Raw genomic sequence first — 20,758 nt, 5'->3', positions numbered from 1 at the left:
ATTCAATTCTAACGACAACCTCCGATTTTACTGTGATACCAGACATGTTAACCCTTTAAGAACGCAATACTTTCACTTGCAGAAGAATTGTGCAAATGAATATGAAAATTTTATCAGCTTGCATGTTTAAAGTTAAATGGTACACTCCCATAATGCAAGTTGATTACTGGAAGATTATTTTTAATTATTAAAAGATTATTTAGAAAAATTCTGTTAAACACAGCTATATGTGTATACAGTCACTTTTATTAATATTTGATCATATGATCTTCATTTCTAAGTTCCCTGTTTTGAATAACTATGTAATGAGTATCAGTAATATATTGCACCGTGTTACAATACAGTACATAGAAAAAAATTGAAAAGGTACAGATTCTAATACTACACAAATACTCGAAAATTTTACAAACGTTCAAAAGTAAGATAACGATTTCTCTGCAAAAGCATAAGCATTCGTATGAAAGGAATAACTGAATTCGAAAAAAAACAACAACACTAAAAATGATTTTAAAGACTGTGTGACAGAAAAATAACATTCAATGTTGACTATTTATGGGTACAATAAATAATTTCAAACATGTCAAACTATTTTAAATGCGTTACTGAACAAAAATGGTATTAAAACTGCTTCTAAATTCGCGTAAAAATATTTTCTGAATGTTTGTGACACATGAAAATTGCTTCTTCATTAGATCCTCTTCTGAAATTTAAAAAGACATATGTAATATATAAATTGGGGATGCTTATGCAACTTTCTCTTTTTGAGTACAAAATTAGAGAAATGGAATCTAATTAAAGACTTGTTTCATTCCTTAAATGTTATAAACTCTGTTTACCTTCCGATATTTCCTACAATTGTCCATATTATATGGATTGTGTACTATTCTGCATATTGAAATTTTCCATAAATGCATAAAGATTCACAGTCTACTAATAAATTAACGATTTGTTTTATTTTCAGTATCTATATATTGCGCTATAATAAGATGTCATATATTTTTGTTACTCGTTTTATATAGAATATTCAGAATATAAAGGTTTGAAGCTAAAATTATACTATTGCCCGAATATTAATAGAAGTTACTGCATTTGATGATGATACATAAAAAAATATAGTACACAAACACCATTCTTGAAGGGTTAATATGAAATTAGGGAGATAGAAAGATTCTACGTGAGAAATTATCTAAATTGAAGACACGAAACACAATTTTCTCTTATACAGAATTTTGATTTTCATGAAAAAGAACTTTCAATAGTACATTTACAACGGTACTAGTATACTTTCAGACGAAAGTGAACGTAAAGCCCAGATATGTCTCGAGCTGTTCGACGATCATTTTAAATAAATTTAACTGGAGAAGAGAGTTTGATAGAATGGCAGCTACTTACGAGAATATTGTAAAGGAACCGTAAAGCGAGAGAGAGAGAGTGAGAGAGTGAGAGAGAAAGGCAAAATGGAATGTATAGGCAAATACTAAAGAGACTATGAGAATTAAGATGATATAGAAAGTTTTAATAAATTAATTATTAATGCTACAGAACATTTACCTATTATCATACGCCATTTCTACCTGTTACCTATATAAACAGAGGACAGTAGTACCTATACCTATTAGATTTACCTCAATTAACAAAAAGATGCACGTTTCATAAACGACAACATTCTTAAGTAATAAAATACACAATTTTTTACTGTCCAATTTTTAAAAAAAGTACTACACCTAACCCCGACCTAACCCAGACCTAACCCAGACCTATATAAACAGAGGACAGTAATACCTATACCTATTAGATTTACCTCAATTAACAAAAAGATGCACGTTTCATAAACGACAACATTCTTAAGTAATAAAATACACAATTTGTTACTGTCCAATTTTTAAAAAAAGTACTACACGGCAGGCACGGTGCATAACCCGACGAGTACCCAACTCTAGATGCGTACAACAGTGTTTGATTCACAAGGAAGAGTTTTTAGGTGTCTGCCTTTGATTGTTTTGGTTTTCAGATATGTTATAGAGGATCAAAAAATAAGAGATACGTGTTTTTTTATATTGGCCCGTTTTTATATTTATAGGGTGAAACTACCATTCGAAGTTGATAAGATAAAATACGAGAAATAGCTTACGTTAAAAAAATATTATCAGACTTGATATAAATTTAATTTGTGGCACATCTGAGTGGGTGAATAACGTGCCTGTTGTCAGTCACCCTTATCATGGGGTAAACTATGCTTAATGGCTTAAATGTAGATTTAAGACTTGAAACCTTCAAGAAGATTCTTAAAATCTTTAAGAAACCTTAGACTTTGTGCTAATAAATTATTGCATAATAACAAATTGCTGGTTTTATTACCTCCAACTCTTACCGAGGGGTACACCACCCTTAATTGGTGAACTACATTTGTCTTACTAGGAGCCGATCAAATTCAAGTAAAGATTTTTTCTTGAAAATTGAATTTTAAATGATAACGATTGTTATATGCAGTCTTGCTTATTGAGAAAATCGCTCTCAAGGGCACATTTACATAATTATAAACAAGAAACACCAATACGTATTGTATTACATATTTTATTCTGTATTGTTTGCAGAAGGTACATATGCAGTTCACTAAATGATTCATTTTAAGTGTATACAGGAAATCTTATGGTTCATATTTGTTATAGAAGTGGTATTTATGATAAAAATATTTAAAACAAAATGATTTTTTACACCATGAGCATCGAAATATCGGTGTATTATCACATAGTGCATAGTTCATTTGCATATTCTGATCAAAAGCAAAATCTACAGGATTCTCAAAATCTCCTAATTTATTTTTTATGTATCCACTTTTATACCAAGCATACTGAAATAGGTTTTTATATCTTGGTGAAAACATCTGATTAACGTAATTCTTCCACACTCTAAATCCGTCAACACCTAGAGACTGGATTCGTCCAGTGGTGCCCTTTGGAATCGTCTTAATTGCAACTTTTTTGCCGACTTGTTTCGCATCATATTCATCTTGTTCATAGTGTCCATTCCAAGGGTCTAATAATAACACACTTATGGTTCCAGTTTTAGGAAAAAATACCACTTCCAACCAGATTTTGAAATGAGCTGCAATATTAAAATAACATTCGCATTAACTATGTATATATTAATTATCAATAAAAAATATCTTAATTAAGATAATTGCAAAATACTTCATTACCTGAAGTGAGTGTCCCAGATTTTGATGCAGTCACGTAGACGTTTATCGGCGTGAGTAATGTTTTCTGAACTGTTGGTCCAAATTGTCCGCTTACGTCATATAGTTCGGAAAAAACAAGTTTAAAATTATGTTGAACTGTATTAAGTTTACGTATTTCTCTCCACCTTTCCAAATTGCAACAGCTTTCTGCTTATAGTCAATATCAACACCTTCATCACGCTGTAAACAAACTCCTACGTATGTTTCTTCAGACTAATTTTCATGGTTATCATTTTCATCAACAGCTTCAACTTCACACTCTTTAAATTGATCGAGAAAATCCAATGAAGGCTCTTCCAAAATTTCAGTTGCATTAAATTCAAATATGCTATGAAGCAAAATTTTTTCTACAGACTCCTTCAATTGAATTTCTTCCCTTGTTATCGAAGTTTCCATGAAGTACATTGTTTTGAATGTTGCTAATAACAAATTCAACACGTTTGTCGGATTAACAATCATTTTTAATCATTGGAATAGCAAAATTACTTCTGCTAATACGTCAAGTAGTCGGCTATGACTTGAAAACACGTTTTCGAGGAAGAGAATAACAACGTCTTGCCAAAAATAACGTGTAATTTGACAACGTTTCAAAAATAAAAAGTATCCAGCTGACTATATGTATTCCGTATGAACGGAAACAAGTTTCATTTTATAGACACTTGATTTCTTTACATGTTTTTATTTCTTACAGTATTTTGATTTCGACTTACATTTTTAACAACAATTTAATATAATTTTTTTAAAATAATTAATAAATTTAATAAATTTTTTTAAAAGACTAAAGACTTTTCTTACAGTCGATTTTCTTAAAATCTAAGGTTTCTTAAAGATTTTAAGAATCTTCTTGCAGGTTTCAAGTCTTAAATGTGTATTTAAACCATTAATTGTAGTTTACCCCATGATAAGTGTGACTGACAACAGGCACGTTATTCACCCACTTAGATATGCCACAAATTAAATTTATATCAAATCTGATAATAATTTTTTAACGTAAGCTATTTATCGTATTTTATCTTATCAACTTCGAGTGGTAATTTTACCCCATAAATATAAAAACGGACCAATATAAAAAAACACGTATCTCTTATTTTTTGGTCCTCTATAACATATTTAACAACCAAAACAATCAAAGGGGGATACCTAAATGCCCTTCCTTGTTAGTCTGATTTCTCTTAGACTTTATTATAGCTTTCAGTCGGTATGGCACAGAATTTACCAATTTATTCGTTAATGTATTGGGGATTTTATTCCACACTTCTGACAACGTGTTTTTAAAACCATTTTTTGTGGAAATATGTTGTGATCGAATTTTTCTTTTCAAATATTTCTATACATGTTCGATAATATTTATATCCGGCGATTGTGGAGGTGTTACTAAATACTTTAGAACATTATATAGGATCTATGTCCGTGGGTTATACGGACTATGTTTTGGGTCGTTGTCTTGAAGAAAGATAAAATTATCTATCAAGCCCATTTTTTCTATACTTAAATAAATATTCTGCTTGAGGATACCGATATACATACATGTTGTGGTTCATGATTCTATCAATAAAGTGAAGATATCTGACACCGACTGCATTCACGCTTCCCCATACTGAAACTGATTCACCTTCATGCTTCACAGTGGGTAACAAATTCTCTTTCGGAAATGCCGTATTCGTCTTTCTCCACACTTTGGAAGGTCCATCACTATCACTGCCATTACTATCACATTTACTTTCGTCTGTGAAAATGACGTGTTTCCATGTTAATATATTTTTGCGCAAAATTCAATCTTTTTTTCCTATTAATTTCATTTACAAAGTACTTTTTCCTAGCCATTATTCCATAATGTCCTTTTCTCCATAAAAAATTGCATACTGCATTGGAACTTAAAATAATATTCAGCTCTCTTTTAAGATTAACAGCGATTTCTGAAGCAGGTGCTCTTGGATTTTTTTAAATTTATCTTACGCGGACATCCTTCTTGACTACTATTTCTCAATGTTTTGCGTTCACCATGTCGATTAATAATTCTCTGTATTTTAGATCGTGATCTACGTACAATACGAGAAATTTCACTTAATGTTTTACATTCATTATGCAGTTATATAACAATTTTCTTTTTTTCTACAGCTGTTTCTGACTTTTCGTTCTGTATTGCAACGTTAACACACAAGTTCGTTTACTGCTGACTCTAACAATATCATCATCACAACTAACGCTGGTATTGTTTACATCCGTGCCTGCTGCCTTCGAAATATGTTTACAAAGTAGTAACTGTACGAATACTACTTACGCATATATTTTTGCCTATCTCTGGTTATTTGTTATTGTATTTATAAAAAATATAAGTATCGGACAATTTTTTTTACGAAATTTATTCTGAAGGTTACTAAAAGTATGTACATATTTTTTATTCGTTGAAATTTCATTTATAAATAAAGATTTACAGTCTTTTCACTGAATTTAGACACTATACGAATACTTTTTACGCTGACTGTATGTAAGTGGTATCCCGAAAATTGTTCAGACAAATCGATCGTGTACTCAAGGTATTGGAAAAAACTACATATAGGTATACTTTTAGAAGAGAATCTAGGTACTCTAACATCGGCTTGATTTGGGGAGACAGGTATGGTAACCAAATAATCGTACAATTGAGATTCTTTCCTCTGTCCTTAAGGGCCTAGGGTAGTCACGTGACTTTACGAAATTTCTTGGTCGGTATCTGCCGTTACAGTTTTCTTTACAGAAATAAAATTATCCACAGACATGTGGCTGCCTAACGAATGTGAGATGGAGCCACACTGTGATTCCCCCTCCATTATACACACTACTATACGAGCTGTATGTACGTGAATTCGGCCCTTCGGATCACTTCGGATAGCTTCGGAAAGACAAGAGAGAAGGCAAATGTCATATCTTACTCTCGTGTTTCTAAAACGCTATTATGGTTTGGTGCAAGTCACCCGCAAACGGCATTGAGCGGCACGAATCACTCCCGAAAAATATTTCGAGTGTAAACTCTAATTTGATCTGCAAAAGTAAATCAGTTTAATAAAAATTACTTTTCGAATTTATATAACTTGAATGTAAAAGATGATATACTTACAAGTTTTACACATTCTACGTTCTTGATACCAGCCTTTAAAAACAATTAAAACAAGTTCGTGATGATTTCCTATTAATTTACTTACAAACAATAAGAGTAAACGAATTTTAGTTATCTCTTTGTATATGTGGCGAATTATTTCCAATTCGCCGACGCCGACACCAACGATTTTACTACTCGCTATGGTCGAGTCTTGTAGAAAAAATTCAAGATCTCTACGTTATTGCCCAATTTTTCTTAAAGTATTAGATGGAAAATTATGAAAAAAGTCGGGGACACGTTATCTATCGCCCCACGTATTATGAAATTTTTTCAGATTTTTAAATTAATTATCCAAGTCGCAAAAATGAAAAACGAAGAAAAAGAATGTAAAAACGACGATTTAGTATTGTAGCAAAACCGGATTTGTGACCATATTAATTCAATACATAAATGTCACTAATACCATTGTGTAACATTCTTTTTCACATTTTTTAACTTGATACGTCATAGTAAAAGAATGAACAGCAATGTTTTCGTAGTGTTCCTATGGATTATACATTATTCTACCGTGTATCAAAACATTGAAAATTCTACAAAAATACTTATTTCATAAGAAATGAACGAAAATTGGACATATTAGTTGCTGTGATTGGTAAAAAGCACGGAAACATCGGTTTTTATTTTTTTCATTATGACGGACCAAAGCAAGAAATATTTAAATAAATTGAAGTTAATAATATGTCTCCCTCATCCGGTTGTACCCTTTATTGGATGATGAATAAGTAGACTTGTAATTATTATCGGTAATACTCACCCATTCCGAGAGGAATTCACCTGCTGCTTGAACGCTTGCTCCATTGAGTCATAGTGCCGATCCCGATCTTTGGAGAATGATGCACAGGTAGCGTACAGCACAGATCCTGTTAATCGCAGGTATACACCACCACAGGAAACTACCTTGCATCGTATCACTCTGCAATCACTAACACTGATCACTTCACCAAACGAGCACTTGACTTTCTAATGACCAACAATCGCGAAACGCATTAAATTCAAAACCCCACGGCCGTGGAATTTTTTGAAACGTTCTGCGGCGCGACGTTCGCAATGCCGTAACATTCCATAAATAAAAACAAGATGTTATACAGTTCAGCGGCGGAATTAGGACCGATACTGACGATCTTGTCCGAAGTCCCTTTCCTCGTATCCTCGCATTCCTCTAGCGCGACTTCTTGAGGTGTAACTGCGTCGAAATACTCGAATTTGATTTGTTAATTAATAACAACGAGGTTGGATCTTCCTTGATTACTTTTTCTAGAGGAGGTGGTAGTCTCTCCTTCAAGTCGAAAAAGTCGAAAATCAAATTCATGGAGGAAAGAAAAGGCATATCGGATTAGTGTAGGAGACCATAACGAGTGTCTCGCACATGTGACCGTTTAGGATTACAGGTATTGCCCTGCAAGTTTGAAGGAGCCATCCGTACCCGAGACTGAAGGCCGTGAGGATCGCGTCGCACATTTTTCGACAATGAGTTATGTAACAACCTACGACGATTTCAATAACCTAATTAATTAAACAATTTCTATTACAACATTAATAATAAAATAAGTATTAGAATAAATATGCCTAGATGACAGTAATCCTAACCTAGAACCATGTCCTAACCTCAATTTCCTAATTCAAACGATCGCGCCGGCGACGCTTAATGCGCATACGCACGGGCAATAGAACCCTTCATTCGCGCATGTGCACAATATCAGGATATCATCCCAGCAACATCCTATGGCGTGCTTCTCTGCTCTTGTTGATGACAAAATGGCGACAGAATGATGACACCACGAACCTATCAACAGGCGAGACTCTCGGTATGCATGCGTGAACACTGTAACACGCATGCGCCAGGAAGTCGGAGCCTACTAGGAGCGAGTATCCTGCGAAGGTTCCCATCCACGCATACGCAACTCAACATTTCTCTTCTGCTGAGGGGAATCACTGGCTCCAAAGGAAGGAGACAACCTCCATGAATAACGGCGGCGCTAGCCATAGCAGAGCGCTCTGGAGTTCAAGGTTCTATAGAACATGCAGTCATAATGATCCTAAACCTCTCCAAGGCAGCTTTAACCTGCTCCTTGGTTCTTTCTGATTGATGCCGCATTATTCAGCTCCTGGATCACTCCTCACCGAGGCAGCTTTAACCAGCTCCTTGGATCCTCCATATAGAGGCAGCTTTGATCAGCTCCTTGATTACCGCCCGAGACAGGTTTAATCAGCTCCTTGGTACATCCTTGATCGTTATCAATCATAATTCAACACTGCCATCTGCCGAACCAGACCTCATAAATCCTCTTAAACCGAAAGACATTCGATCGGTAAATAAGCAGTGATAATTACCAAATCAATTAGTGAGAATACTCAACAGACTGTTGTTCCTTTTGTTCTAAAAGACTGAATTAGTAGCAATATTAGGACTAGTTACCTTAAGTTTAACCGTTAACTGAATAGATTTAGTCAATAAATTTTGTTACACATTATTCTAAGGGAAATCCTAGTCTGTAAAATTTATTTTTTAATTTCACGCCACATGAATCCCACTCCCTGTTCACGGGTAATCCGCTCTATCCATGAACATCCTATGTACGACGAAGTCAGATCGTTACAGTTATATAAACAAGTTTTGTTACTTTAGAATCTCTTAAAAATACAGTTTGCTTACCGCACAGAATATCATTAATAGTATTACATAATATTTGTAAACATAAAAGTACAATGTTATCTACCATAACAGATTGTAATAAAATAACGTGTTGTTCACAGCACATGAAATTAAAATCTAAATGTATATACATAGCAGTTTGTAAATGTAAATACATCTGTTTAACGTTTGTAATTGTAAATACATCTGTTTAACGTTTGTAATTGTATTTATTACATGATTTACTAATTTATTCGCTATTTGAAATAAAAGAGATATGTTTCTTTCTGATATGCAATCAATACATCTCCTACAATGTTTAATGATTTTATGTCTTAGCATAATATTTATTAATTTTTAACAAGACAATCTACTGTAATACCGTATGTCAGTAATAAATTCAAAATTTAAAAGTACATCTATCTGTTGTTCTTCCTCACCATGTTCATTTATTACTTCTATTAAAAGATGTTTAAATGATAATGAGAGGCTCCCATTACACTTTTTTTCGCAGTTCTTACCAATGGTAATCCTACTAGTCAAATTTTGTAGTTAGCTGAATTTTCAGTTTTTTCCGATGAAACTGCTTGTTTCCAACGCTGAAATTAAGCTGAATCCTTCGAAAACTAGTACAAGAGTACGTTCATCCTTGAAAGGCATCCTATCACGCAGCACGCTTTGCCCATTACCTATTTTTGTCTAATATTATAAATACATGACATGTTTCAATATTTATACATAAACTAACATTTGTAAAGATACCTGCACTGTTTTATAATACTAAGATAAAGTTCCTTATAAATTATAACAATACACCAAATAGATACGTCGCAAACACTGTACAGCACATACACCATGTAAATCACGCTGCTTCAAACTACTCCAAATCAAAATGGCTACCGATTACTTAGCGTTACTTTTGACGCTGTCTATTGGTCGCTGTGCTGGTACAAATGCGCCACCTATGGCCCCTAAAGTCCAAATAAACTAAACAGCGTTGGCTTCAATTAGACTGGTTGAGTAGTACACCCCTGGTTCTAATCTTACAAAATTCATTATTCATCAATTCATTATCGCCATTGTTAATTAATCATATATTAGTAATAGTAAAGAACCCTTTAAATATTTCTACATAATTATTATGTTATTAATTGACAATGTTGTTTTGTTGATAATACTCCTTTTGGCATTCCTGGTGCGAAATTCGGAATAGTTCAAACAAAAACAGCCCGTGGGCTTGTGCTTCTTTCTCACCTTGCAAACGATCCACCGAATTACGAGCCACGAGCTATACGCAATGGCGAGCAAGTCCATTCCAATAACGCGTGATTTGCAGTGGCTTGTTGTTGCCCGCAGTGTACATGGGAAATATATATTTACGTCTGCTTGACCGTATTGCGCATGCGTTATGGAAGGATGGAAATATATAGGAAGTGTATAGCTGTATCTCTTTCATATACCCTGAAGTGTAATGCGCATGCGTCAAAGAGGTGACGAAAAGAGACAGAAAGATATACATCTGTACTGTGGCATTGCCTTCATTGGCCTCTCACTGAAAGTGTACCCAGTGCTCCATATAATCTTATACATACAGGGAATTTCTGAACAGCACGGCATAACTTTGCAGGGTGATTCTAAACATCAATTTTAACGACTTCGCGTTTGAGGCATAGTTTCTTAGTTATAAGCGTCCAAAAATTTGGTAAAAATCACCAGAAACGAGTTTGCGTCGTGGTCTCGAGCAGTAGTTATCCGCACAGCAGTGCAGCCCAGACGCAAGGGAGGGGACAGATCAGCTGTTTGACTGTGAGTTACCTATAATACTGTGTAGATAACTACTTCTCAAGACCACTGCGCGAGAACATTTTTGGTGATTTTCACCAGATTTCTAGACGCTCATAACTAACAAATGAAACCTCAAACGCGAAATCGTTGTTCTTGATTTTCGTCTTATTTTGTAAGTGTTAAATTTAAGTGTTGTGACGTTGTGCATTTGCGCTGTCTCCATTTTGGTGAATTTCGGAAATAAGTGATAAGAAGGACCGTACGGTCCCCGTGCGGAACACATGTCGAGAGACACCTCTCGGAGGAAAACATCATGAATTTCAATCGCCGCTAATTTCGGGTGCCTCCGTGCCGAGCCTGCACAACGTTTCAGGGCTCTAGAGGAAACCTGAGGGACCCTGAGGCCGTCCCTGTCCCCCGGCCGTGCAGTTTCCGGATATCGTATCTACACCGGATGGTACAAGGGCCCTCCACCCTCGGAGTTGAGGGACTTGCCGCCTCCGCGGAGGATCAGCGGAGCCAAAGGAGGCTGCCCTTGCTGCCCTTCTACAGCGGCTCAAAAGGAAGACAAGGGTGCAAACAAGCCCGGAGTTCGAGATTCCAGTGGCAGGAGCCATAGGAAGTCCTGGGGAAATCTCCACTCTTCTTGCATACGCGCCTAGACCATAGCGAGTACGCCGAGGGGCTGTAGCGCTTGCGCGCGGGAGGGACATGCCGCGAATCTGGGGGGTCGCATGTGCGTGTGCCGAGCGTCGTCACTCGTTGCCGATAAGTGACTGACGCAAAAGCGACCAGCGAAATTAGAGTAAGCTGCATACATTACCTTGACCTAATTATAAGGCATGGAGTGCCGTTGGTGCTAGGCATGATTCGGATTTCCTCCAGGGCGTCTCCGATATCGCGGTATTGTGTAATCGTCTCTAAAGTTTCGCTTTATTCCGGTGTCACTGCGACCGACACAATTTTGTAACGGGCGAATCCGCGCGTGCCGATATTGATAGGATGCGTGTTTGTTGCTACTACCGACCACCTGTAAAATCTTCCGTAACCGTGCCATCTGCACGGTCGAGAATTTTGTATAATAAAACACCTGTGGAAGATACTCGCCATTTCATCATTGCCTTGCCGTGAAGGCTAGATTCCTCCGCGCATCCGGACTACGACCTTTCTTCTCCCTTCACGCTAGTCGAGGTTTTCCGCCGTACCTGCGCTGCAAGAGTCACGTATTGCTGCCGATTTTCATAGTAGTTGGTACGAATGTGCCTGGTGCCCAGCCGGACAATTGTCCTTCTGTTGAGCAACGTGCAGGGCGGATACGGCGAAGTTATCAAGCCGTTCTGCCTCGAACTCGACGCAGCAAAAGCTTTCACCTTGTTGAATTAATTAGCCTAATAAAAATAGCCTGATAGTGTTAAATATGTGTTCAGAATGATTACCTTGTTCTTCATTTCATAGATAATGACATTGTAGCTGTCCTGAGTATTTCTGATATTGAACAAATATTACTGTTTTAGTGTGAAAGTTCGAAGACACCAAACGTGTGAATGAAATGAATACACTTGAAATGAATAAACTTGTAAAGCGAACATCAAATTATTTTTCGGAAATAAATTAAGCAAATGTGAGAAAACTCGGATACGCGCTGCAATATTCGAGAAGCTTCGAGGGCCTCAGCCAGCAGCGGCCTACCGCTCAGCTGGTTAGCAACAGTGACCAGGACCCTCACGGGAAAAACCCACGGAGGTCAGGTCATCCCTTAACGGCGTCGCGGGAGGTATAGGCAGGCCTTTTTGCAAGGACCACTTGGAGTCAACCTTTCGAGCTGGATAGATCGACGTAGAAGCCTTTCGCGTACTTCTGTATCTGTGTTCGAGTATATTACACTCCGAAATTATTCCACTGAATACCCGTCTGCGTGTTCAGCCCCGATCGGCCACGCCACGTCCTCAGCTCGTTTTTGAGATTTTCTCACATATCAGAAGTGGGATACAGCCACGTGCTGTGCCGCTTTCGCGGATTTCGTGTGGAACGGCCAACGGATATTCTGCTCACGGTGACGCGACAGAGACGCTACTTCACTGTGAGCTGTGTATAGTGTATATAGTGGAAGAGACAGTGACTCTATTGTGTATATATTCTATATATAATAGTGCATAAGTTAGTTATCGATAAGTGACAAGATGGACCGCAGCTCTCATCGTGATAACGACAGTCATGAGAACGAAATGAGTAAAAAGCGACATAACGTCTTTTCGGATACGTACGAAGAGGGTGTGCGGGAGCAGAACGCTCGTTTAGAACGTTTGGAACGACTAATAGAGGCTTCGCTAGTGTTCAGTCCTAAGGACTTTGTTGAAAGTACACCGATTTCTAGACGTATAAGAGCATTGTAAAACCCGCACCATCGGACCATTTTTTAGTTAAACACCACATCTGTTTCGGCTTAGAATCGAAGTTTAGCCATAGCAATTATTTTCTAAACGAACACCTTTCGACTCTGCGTCGCGTTTATGACCACCCCCAATAAACGCAGGACACCGCGCGTTCTGTACCGTTAGGTCAGGGTTTTTCCACCGATCGCGAATTCCCTGACCACCATTTTTAGCTGCGGAAAATGTAAGCAGCCCCGCACCAATAGAAATTAGTCAAGCTCCTGATTGGTCGACCGATGCCAACAAAAATCAGTATATAAGAGACATTATTGAGACACTAGCGAGACACTATTCCGACATCAATCAGACACCATTCATTCGTGACACGAATACTCAAACACGCGACGTGATCTGTAGAAGTGTAATTAAATCGTTGTTATTCATTAACCAATCGATTCTCTCATCCACGACCTGCCACTTTCCATGAGGATCTCAATCAAACCGACTGAGTCATCCAGCGACCCGTGCATCGCCAGGATCAAACGTATTGGGCCTTACGACCCCGATAGACTCCTAAATTGCGGTGCATAAGGGACGCAACATTTTGGTCCTTCGAGCCGGATTCAGTGCCTGTGGAAAACTTGGGTCCAATTCAATCACGACATCAAGGGTAGATTCGGCTGGGCAGGCAGTGCATCACCCTTGGACATCACTACATCACGTCGCCACGGCTGCAGATCAGCAAGAGGTTGGAACTTCCAACACGGGGATACTGACAAGTAGCATCCAGGTCACCTTCACATAGCTGACCAAAGGAAACATCACGGAACACACAGCCGTCAAGTCACCTTCGCATAGCTGACCAAAGGCAATCTCACGCAGCATCCAGGTCATCGTCGTACAGCTGACCAGAGGACTTCACGCAGAAGCAGAACTAGACTTCACCCGGTGGTACTGTAGAACGGTGAGTCTTTCATACTCGTTAAACGCGCTATCCTTTCCGTGGTCCTATTTACCATTCCTTAACAACCATGGCTTGTGAGGGAGACGCAATAATCGAAAGAGACCTGATTAGGAAACGTGCCGCGATGAAAAGTAAACTAACGAAGTTTACGAAGTACATTGATGAATTCAATGCCGTAGTCGACGGGGGTGTACCTGGGTTGCGCATACGTCGCGAAAAAATGGATCACGATTTTTAAACGTTTGAAACAATTCAAAATTCGCTCGAAATGCTCGCGTCGGACGACATGCATGAACAACGTCTCAACGAACGGGTTGAATTCGAAGAAACTTATCTTAGATACATTACACGCGCACAATTACTCATAGAATCACTGGAAAAATCGCAAGCCGTAACACAACCACAGCCGATGATGTTGCAATCCGCGAACGATTCTGCCCCTACCGATTCGATGGCCGCGCCAAGCAGTAATAATGCACTACCCATATCACAATCACCGTTAACCGTTTCGTCCGACTTACACGTAAAATTACCGACCATGCATTTACCAAAATTTAGTGGTTCTTATGAAGCATGGCCGGGATTCTCCGACGCGTTTCGCTCCGCAGTACACGAAAATCCCAGTTTCCGTGATACTCAAAAACTTATCTATCTCCGATCATGCTTAACCGGAAAGGCAGCGGAGAAAATAGAATCACTCGAAACCACATCAGCGAATTATTTAGTCGCATGGAAGATTCTGGATACTTATTATAACGACCCCTCAATCATTATTAACAACCGGATTCAGGCAATTTTTGAATTACCTACTCAATCGCGGTCCAATGTTGGCTCCTTAGGTGATTTAGTGGATCAAGCTACAAAACATTATCGCGCGTTAGAGGCATTAAACAAACCATTTCTAGAAGCATTTCCGATTTACGCTATAACATCAAAACTTGACGAACCGACGCGATTGAAGTGGAAAGAACGGACTCACGGAAGCGTTCTGCCGACCATGACAGAATTGCTTGAATTTCTACACGATCATCGAAAATTATTAGAATACACGCGTGAACGATCTAATAAAGTGGCGACCGCGTCACACCATAGGCCAGAAGTCAAAGCACATGGATTCTCAAAGCCAAGTGCTAAGACAAATTTCGCGTACGCCACAATGGATGTCCACTGCAATTTGTGCAAGGACAATCATTTCACCTCAAACTGCGCAAAGTTTAAAAATATCACGGTCAATCAACGGCTGGAATTGGTAAAAAACGCTGGTTTATGCATAAATTGCTTACGCCCGAACCATTCAGCCAAAAACTGTCGCTCGGGTTCATGCAAACAATGTAATGGACGTCACCATACATTGTTACATAAAGAACCGAATATTGAGGAGCAGACCGCGACTCGGGTAAACGCATCGGTTCTGAGCGCGAACATCAAGTCAGAAACTATACTGTCAACCGCTATTGTCCATATCGTGGATAATAAGGGTCAACTTCAACCGTGTCGAATGTTAATAGATTCAGGTTCCCAATCACACTTTTTAAGTGAACGCACCGCATTACGTTTAGGATTACCACGTAAAAGGATAAATATCCCAGTAATAGGCATTAACCGGGGTACGACTAACATAAAGCATTCTGTTACCACTACAATTCGATCGCGCATCAATAAATTCCGGACCGACGCCACGTTTTTAGTAATTGAACACATTACAGAAATGTTACCGTCTCGAATTATTGCAATAGAAGAACTTTCAATTCCGAACAATATCCCGCTAGCAGACCCGAAATTCAACATTCCTGCAGAAATAGACGGTTTAATAGGTGGAGAACTATATTTACAATTATTATGCGTAGGACAAATTAGGTTAAATCACAACGCGATCGCGCTGCAGAAGACGCAATTCGGATGGATTCTTGCAGGTAGAGTCACCGCACTTCAATCTACACACCCCGTACGTTGTAATTTAGCAAAAGAAAGTATTCACGATCAACTCGCGAAATTTTGGGAATTAGAGGAACCGTATCACGAGGCAATATATTCTGTCGAAGAACGCAAGGCAGAACAGCACTTTGTCTTGAACACCACACGCGACGCGCAGACTGGACGTTACGTAGTTCGGTTACCTATAAAGGATAACGTACCAGCGCTCGGGGAATCCTATTCAATGGCGAAACGACGGTTCTGTTCTTTAGAACGAAAATTCTCGAAAAACGTGGATCTCAATGTTCAATATCTTGAATTCTTAAACGAATATCTTCGGTTAGGACACATGACGCTGATCGAGAACTCTTCAACGGACGACGGATATTATTTACCTCACCACGCGATCATTAAACAATCGAGTTTAACAACAAAATTACGGGTAGTATTCGACGCGTCCGCCAAAACCTCAACGGGAACATCTCTTAATGAGCATCTGCTAGCTGGCCCAACAGTACAAGAAACATTATACGCTTTGCTTATTCGCTTTCGATCCCATTCCTATGTGTTAACCGCAGACATAGAGAAAATGTACCGTTAAGTGTGGGTTCATCCTGATGACCGTAAATATCAAAAAATACTATGGCGAACCAACACTAACGATCCCATTCAAACATACACTCTCAATACAGTCACATACGGCACTTCCGCCGCTCCGTTTTTAGCCATACGCACTTTGCAGCAACTTGCCATAGACGAGGGAAAGCAATTCCCACATGCCGCGCGAACCTTACGCGAAGATTTTTATATAGATGATCTGTTGACAGGCGCGAACTCGCGAGAAGAAGTCAAATTAATTCGCGACGAATTGACTCAGGTATGCGAAAAGGGTGGTTTCAAATTAAGACAGTGGGCCTCCAATGATCAATCACTGGTTGACACATTGGACGACTGCACAGACGCTACACATTTACGACTCGACTTAAACAACACAATAAAGACGCTCGGTATAGATTGGAACCCACGACACGATAAAATCACGTATAGTATTAAACACATCGACCATAAAGCGCGCGTCACGAAACGGAACATTCTCTCATTAACAGCCTCACTTTTCGATCCTCTCGGACTGTTAGGTCCCATAATCATCCGGGCAAAGGTCTTGCTACAACACATATGGAAATTACAATTAAATTGGGATGAATCAGTTCCAATCGACATTCACACTAAATGGACTAGCTTCTGCAGGGAACTAGAATTAATAAATAAAATCTCAGTTTCAAGACCGCTGGCATTAAAGGGCCATGTGAAATTACAATTGCATGGCTTCTGTGATGCAAGCGAACAGGCATACGGTGCGTGTTTATATATGCGTTCCGTAGATCAGAACCGTACAGTAGATACACAGCTAATTTCGGCAAAATCTCGCGTGGCTCCTCTAAAAACGATAACGTTACCTCGTCTCGAGCTATATCAAACCACGGTCCAATCATTACGTCGAATCTCGTTTGAAAAAATCACCTTTTGGTCTGACTCAACGATTACGTTGCATTGGATAAAAACTCCATCTCACACATTAAAAACCTTTGTAGCGCATCGGATAACTGACATTCAAAACATATCAAACAACATAGAATGGCGTCACGTCCCGTCATTAGACAACCCAGCCGACCTGGTATCCCGCGGTTTGACAACTCAAGAATTGTTACACAATGACCTGTGGTTTTACGGACCGCCCTGGTTAAGAAACGATGATTCCCAATGGCCGGAGTCTGTTTTAGAGCCGATCGACATACCCGAAACGCGACCGGTCGTCACTCTATCCTCACACACTATCAATGAAGAGATATTTGAAAGATTTTCTTCATACAGTAAACTCAAGCGCATAGTCGCATACATACTACGATTTCGATACAATAGTTCACGCAAGGAAGCCAACAAAGGAAATTTATCCGTAATCGAAATTCACCGGGCCGAACGTTGCATCGTGCAAGTTGTCCAATTAAGCGAATTCCATCACGAAATTCACGCGTTAAAGAATGCAGGTACACCAACCGGGAAAACAGCGCCTTTAAACCCTTTCCTAGATAACGACGGATTGCTTAGAGTGGGTGGGCGATTATCTCGCGCGAACGTACGTTACGACACGCGACATCCAATATTAATACCTAAGGGTAGCCATATTGCAAAATTAATTATTCTCGAACAACACGAGAAACAGCTCCATGCAGGAATTCAAGCCACGCTTAATGCAGTACGCCAAAAATTTTGGATACCGCAGGGGAAAACCCTTATCAGGCATATCTTACACAAGTGTATCCGTTATTATCGAGCCAATCCGCCTGACAGTAAATACAAAATGAGTGACTTACCAGCCAGTCGTGTAACGTATTCGCGACCGTTCATGCAAACCGGTGTAGATTTCTGTGGTCCACTATTCATAAAAGAAAAGCTCCACAGGAACCGCAACAAAATCAAAGTATATTTAGCCATCTTTGTCTGCTTCACGACAAAGGCGGTCCACATTGAAATTGTTAGCGATCTAACAACAGACGCGTTCATTTCAACTCTTCGTCGATTCTTTTCCCGACGGGGTCTGCCTACCGATATTTATTCCGACAATGCAACAAATTTTATAGGCGCAAAACGTGAAATTAAGGAATTATACGCGTTTCTGAATTCACAAAACACGAACGATACAATTACCGCGAGATTAACCAATGACGGCATTAGTTGGCATACGATTCCTCCCAGATCTCCACATTTTGGCGGATTATGGGAAGCTGCCGTACGACGGACAAAACACCACCTAACACGAGTAATCGGTGATACTCTACTCTCTTACGAGTCATTGTTGACTGTCATCAATCAAATAGAAGCTATCTTAAATTCCCGTCCTATCACTCCGCTTTCTTCCCAACGATCTCCACGCTCTCACTCCAGGTCATTTCCTCATTGGCGAAAATTTGACGAGTATGCCAGACCACGATTTATCTGCAGTCCCAACCGGAGGGTTGTCTTCCTGGCAACATGTACAGCAATTGCGTAGACATTTCTGGAATCGATGGGTGAAAGACTATTTACAGGAGCAAACAGTACGAGCAAAATGGCATGCAGGAAAGGCTCCTCAGTTTCCAATCGGCAGCCTAGTCATCCTGAAGGAAGATAATGTGCCACCCATGTGTTGGCCTCTTGGACGTGTCACGGCAGTTCATCCAGGTGACGACGGAGTGGTCCGTGTCATTACCATCAAGACATCCAGAGGGTAATATAAACGTTGCGTTAAACGAGTAGCACCCCTGCCACTGTATGAATAAGAGTGCGACACTAGCTTAGCCATTGTTTGTTTTCTTATATCGACGTAGTTATTAAGTTAAAACTGTAACACTAACTCATCTTCATAATACCGCGTAATATTAAGTCTGAGAATTCACATTACACTATCACCCACTAGTTTGTACTATGCATGATACATATATCACTCGGACTCACATTGAACTATAAATAGTTCAAGGGGGGCGGCATGTTCAGTCCTAAGGACTTTGTTGAAAGTACACCGATTTCTAGACGTATAAGAGCATTGTAAAACCCGCACCATCGGACCATTTTTTAGTTAAACACCACATCTGTTTCGGTTTAGAATCGAAGTTTAGCCATAGCAATTATTTTCTAAACGAACACCTTTCGACTCTGCGTCGCGTTTATGACCACCCCCAATAAACGCAGGACACCGCGCGTTCCGTACCGTTAGGTCAGGGTTTTCCCACCGATCGCGAATTCCCTGACCACCATTTTTAGCTGCGGAAAATGTAAGCAGCCCCGCACCAATAGAAATTAGTCAAGCTCCTGATTGGTCGACCGATGCCAACAAAAATCAGTATATAAGAGACATTATTGAGACACTAGCGAGACACTATTCCGACATCAATCAGACATCAGACATTCACCATTCATTCGTGACACGAATACTCAAATACGCGACGTGATCTGTAGAAGTGTAATTAAATCGTTGTTATTCGTTAACCAATCGATTCTCTCATCCACGACCTGCCACTTTCCATGAGGATCTCAATCAAACCGATTGAGTCATCCAGCGACCCGTGCATCGCCAGGATCAAACGTATTGGGCCTTACGACCCCGATAGACTCCTAAATTGCGGTGCATAAGGGACGCAACAGCTAGGTCGTACAACGCGTTCACGTACGCGTTCTCTCTCGCCCTCACGTCGACGCTCGCGTACGCGTTCTTCTGCACGTTCACATCAGCGTCTGTATTCCCGCTCTCCGTCGCGTGTACGCTCACGTTCGCGGTCGGATTCGCGTGCTCGCACACCACCCATGGCACTCAACCCCATTGTGTAGCGGTTGGACCGATTGGAGCAATTGGTGGAGAAGCTGGGCAGACAACGGTCGCAATCGTCTTCGCGAGTTCCCTGTCGCAATCGACCGGGGGATGAATTGTTGATACCAATTTATGACCCGAAAGTGGAGGACCCAACCATCGAACGTTGGGTCAAGCAAGTGGACGCTCTGGCTGAAAAATACGGCTGGAGCGATGACGCCGTAATGCGGCTTATTACGATGCGACTGAAGGGTCATGTTAGGAGGTGGTTCGATACACACCAGAATGTGACCACAGCCTGGCGAGACATTCGGGGTTTGTTGAAGAAGCAATTCCGGAGCACAATGTCCTTTAGCCAACGTTTGGAGGACG

At 39.6% G+C, this 20,758-nt stretch overlaps 1 protein-coding gene across 1 annotated transcript; it reads left to right on the top strand.

Annotated features, from left to right (window-relative positions):
- The first annotated feature begins 14,416 nt into the window (after nt 1–14,416).
- LOC143179667 (uncharacterized) lies at nt 14,417–16,645 on the top strand. The gene has a single exon (XM_076378980.1). It carries the CDS (start codon nt 14,417–14,419, stop codon nt 16,643–16,645), a length of 2,229 nt encoding a protein of 742 aa, XP_076235095.1.
- The last annotated feature ends 4,113 nt before the right edge of the window (nt 16,646–20,758 follow it).

Source organism: Calliopsis andreniformis, chromosome 5, assembly GCF_051401765.1.
Source record: "Calliopsis andreniformis isolate RMS-2024a chromosome 5, iyCalAndr_principal, whole genome shotgun sequence".
NCBI classification, from domain to species: domain Eukaryota; kingdom Metazoa; phylum Arthropoda; class Insecta; order Hymenoptera; family Andrenidae; genus Calliopsis; species Calliopsis andreniformis.
This window is presented reverse-complemented; position numbering and strand designations above follow the sequence as displayed.

Bases quoted from the DNA above. Each gene is read 5' to 3' on its own strand.
- LOC143179667 (XM_076378980.1), top strand. From the start codon at position 14,417: ATGCATGAACAACGTCTCAACGAACGGGTTGAATTCGAAGAAACTTAT.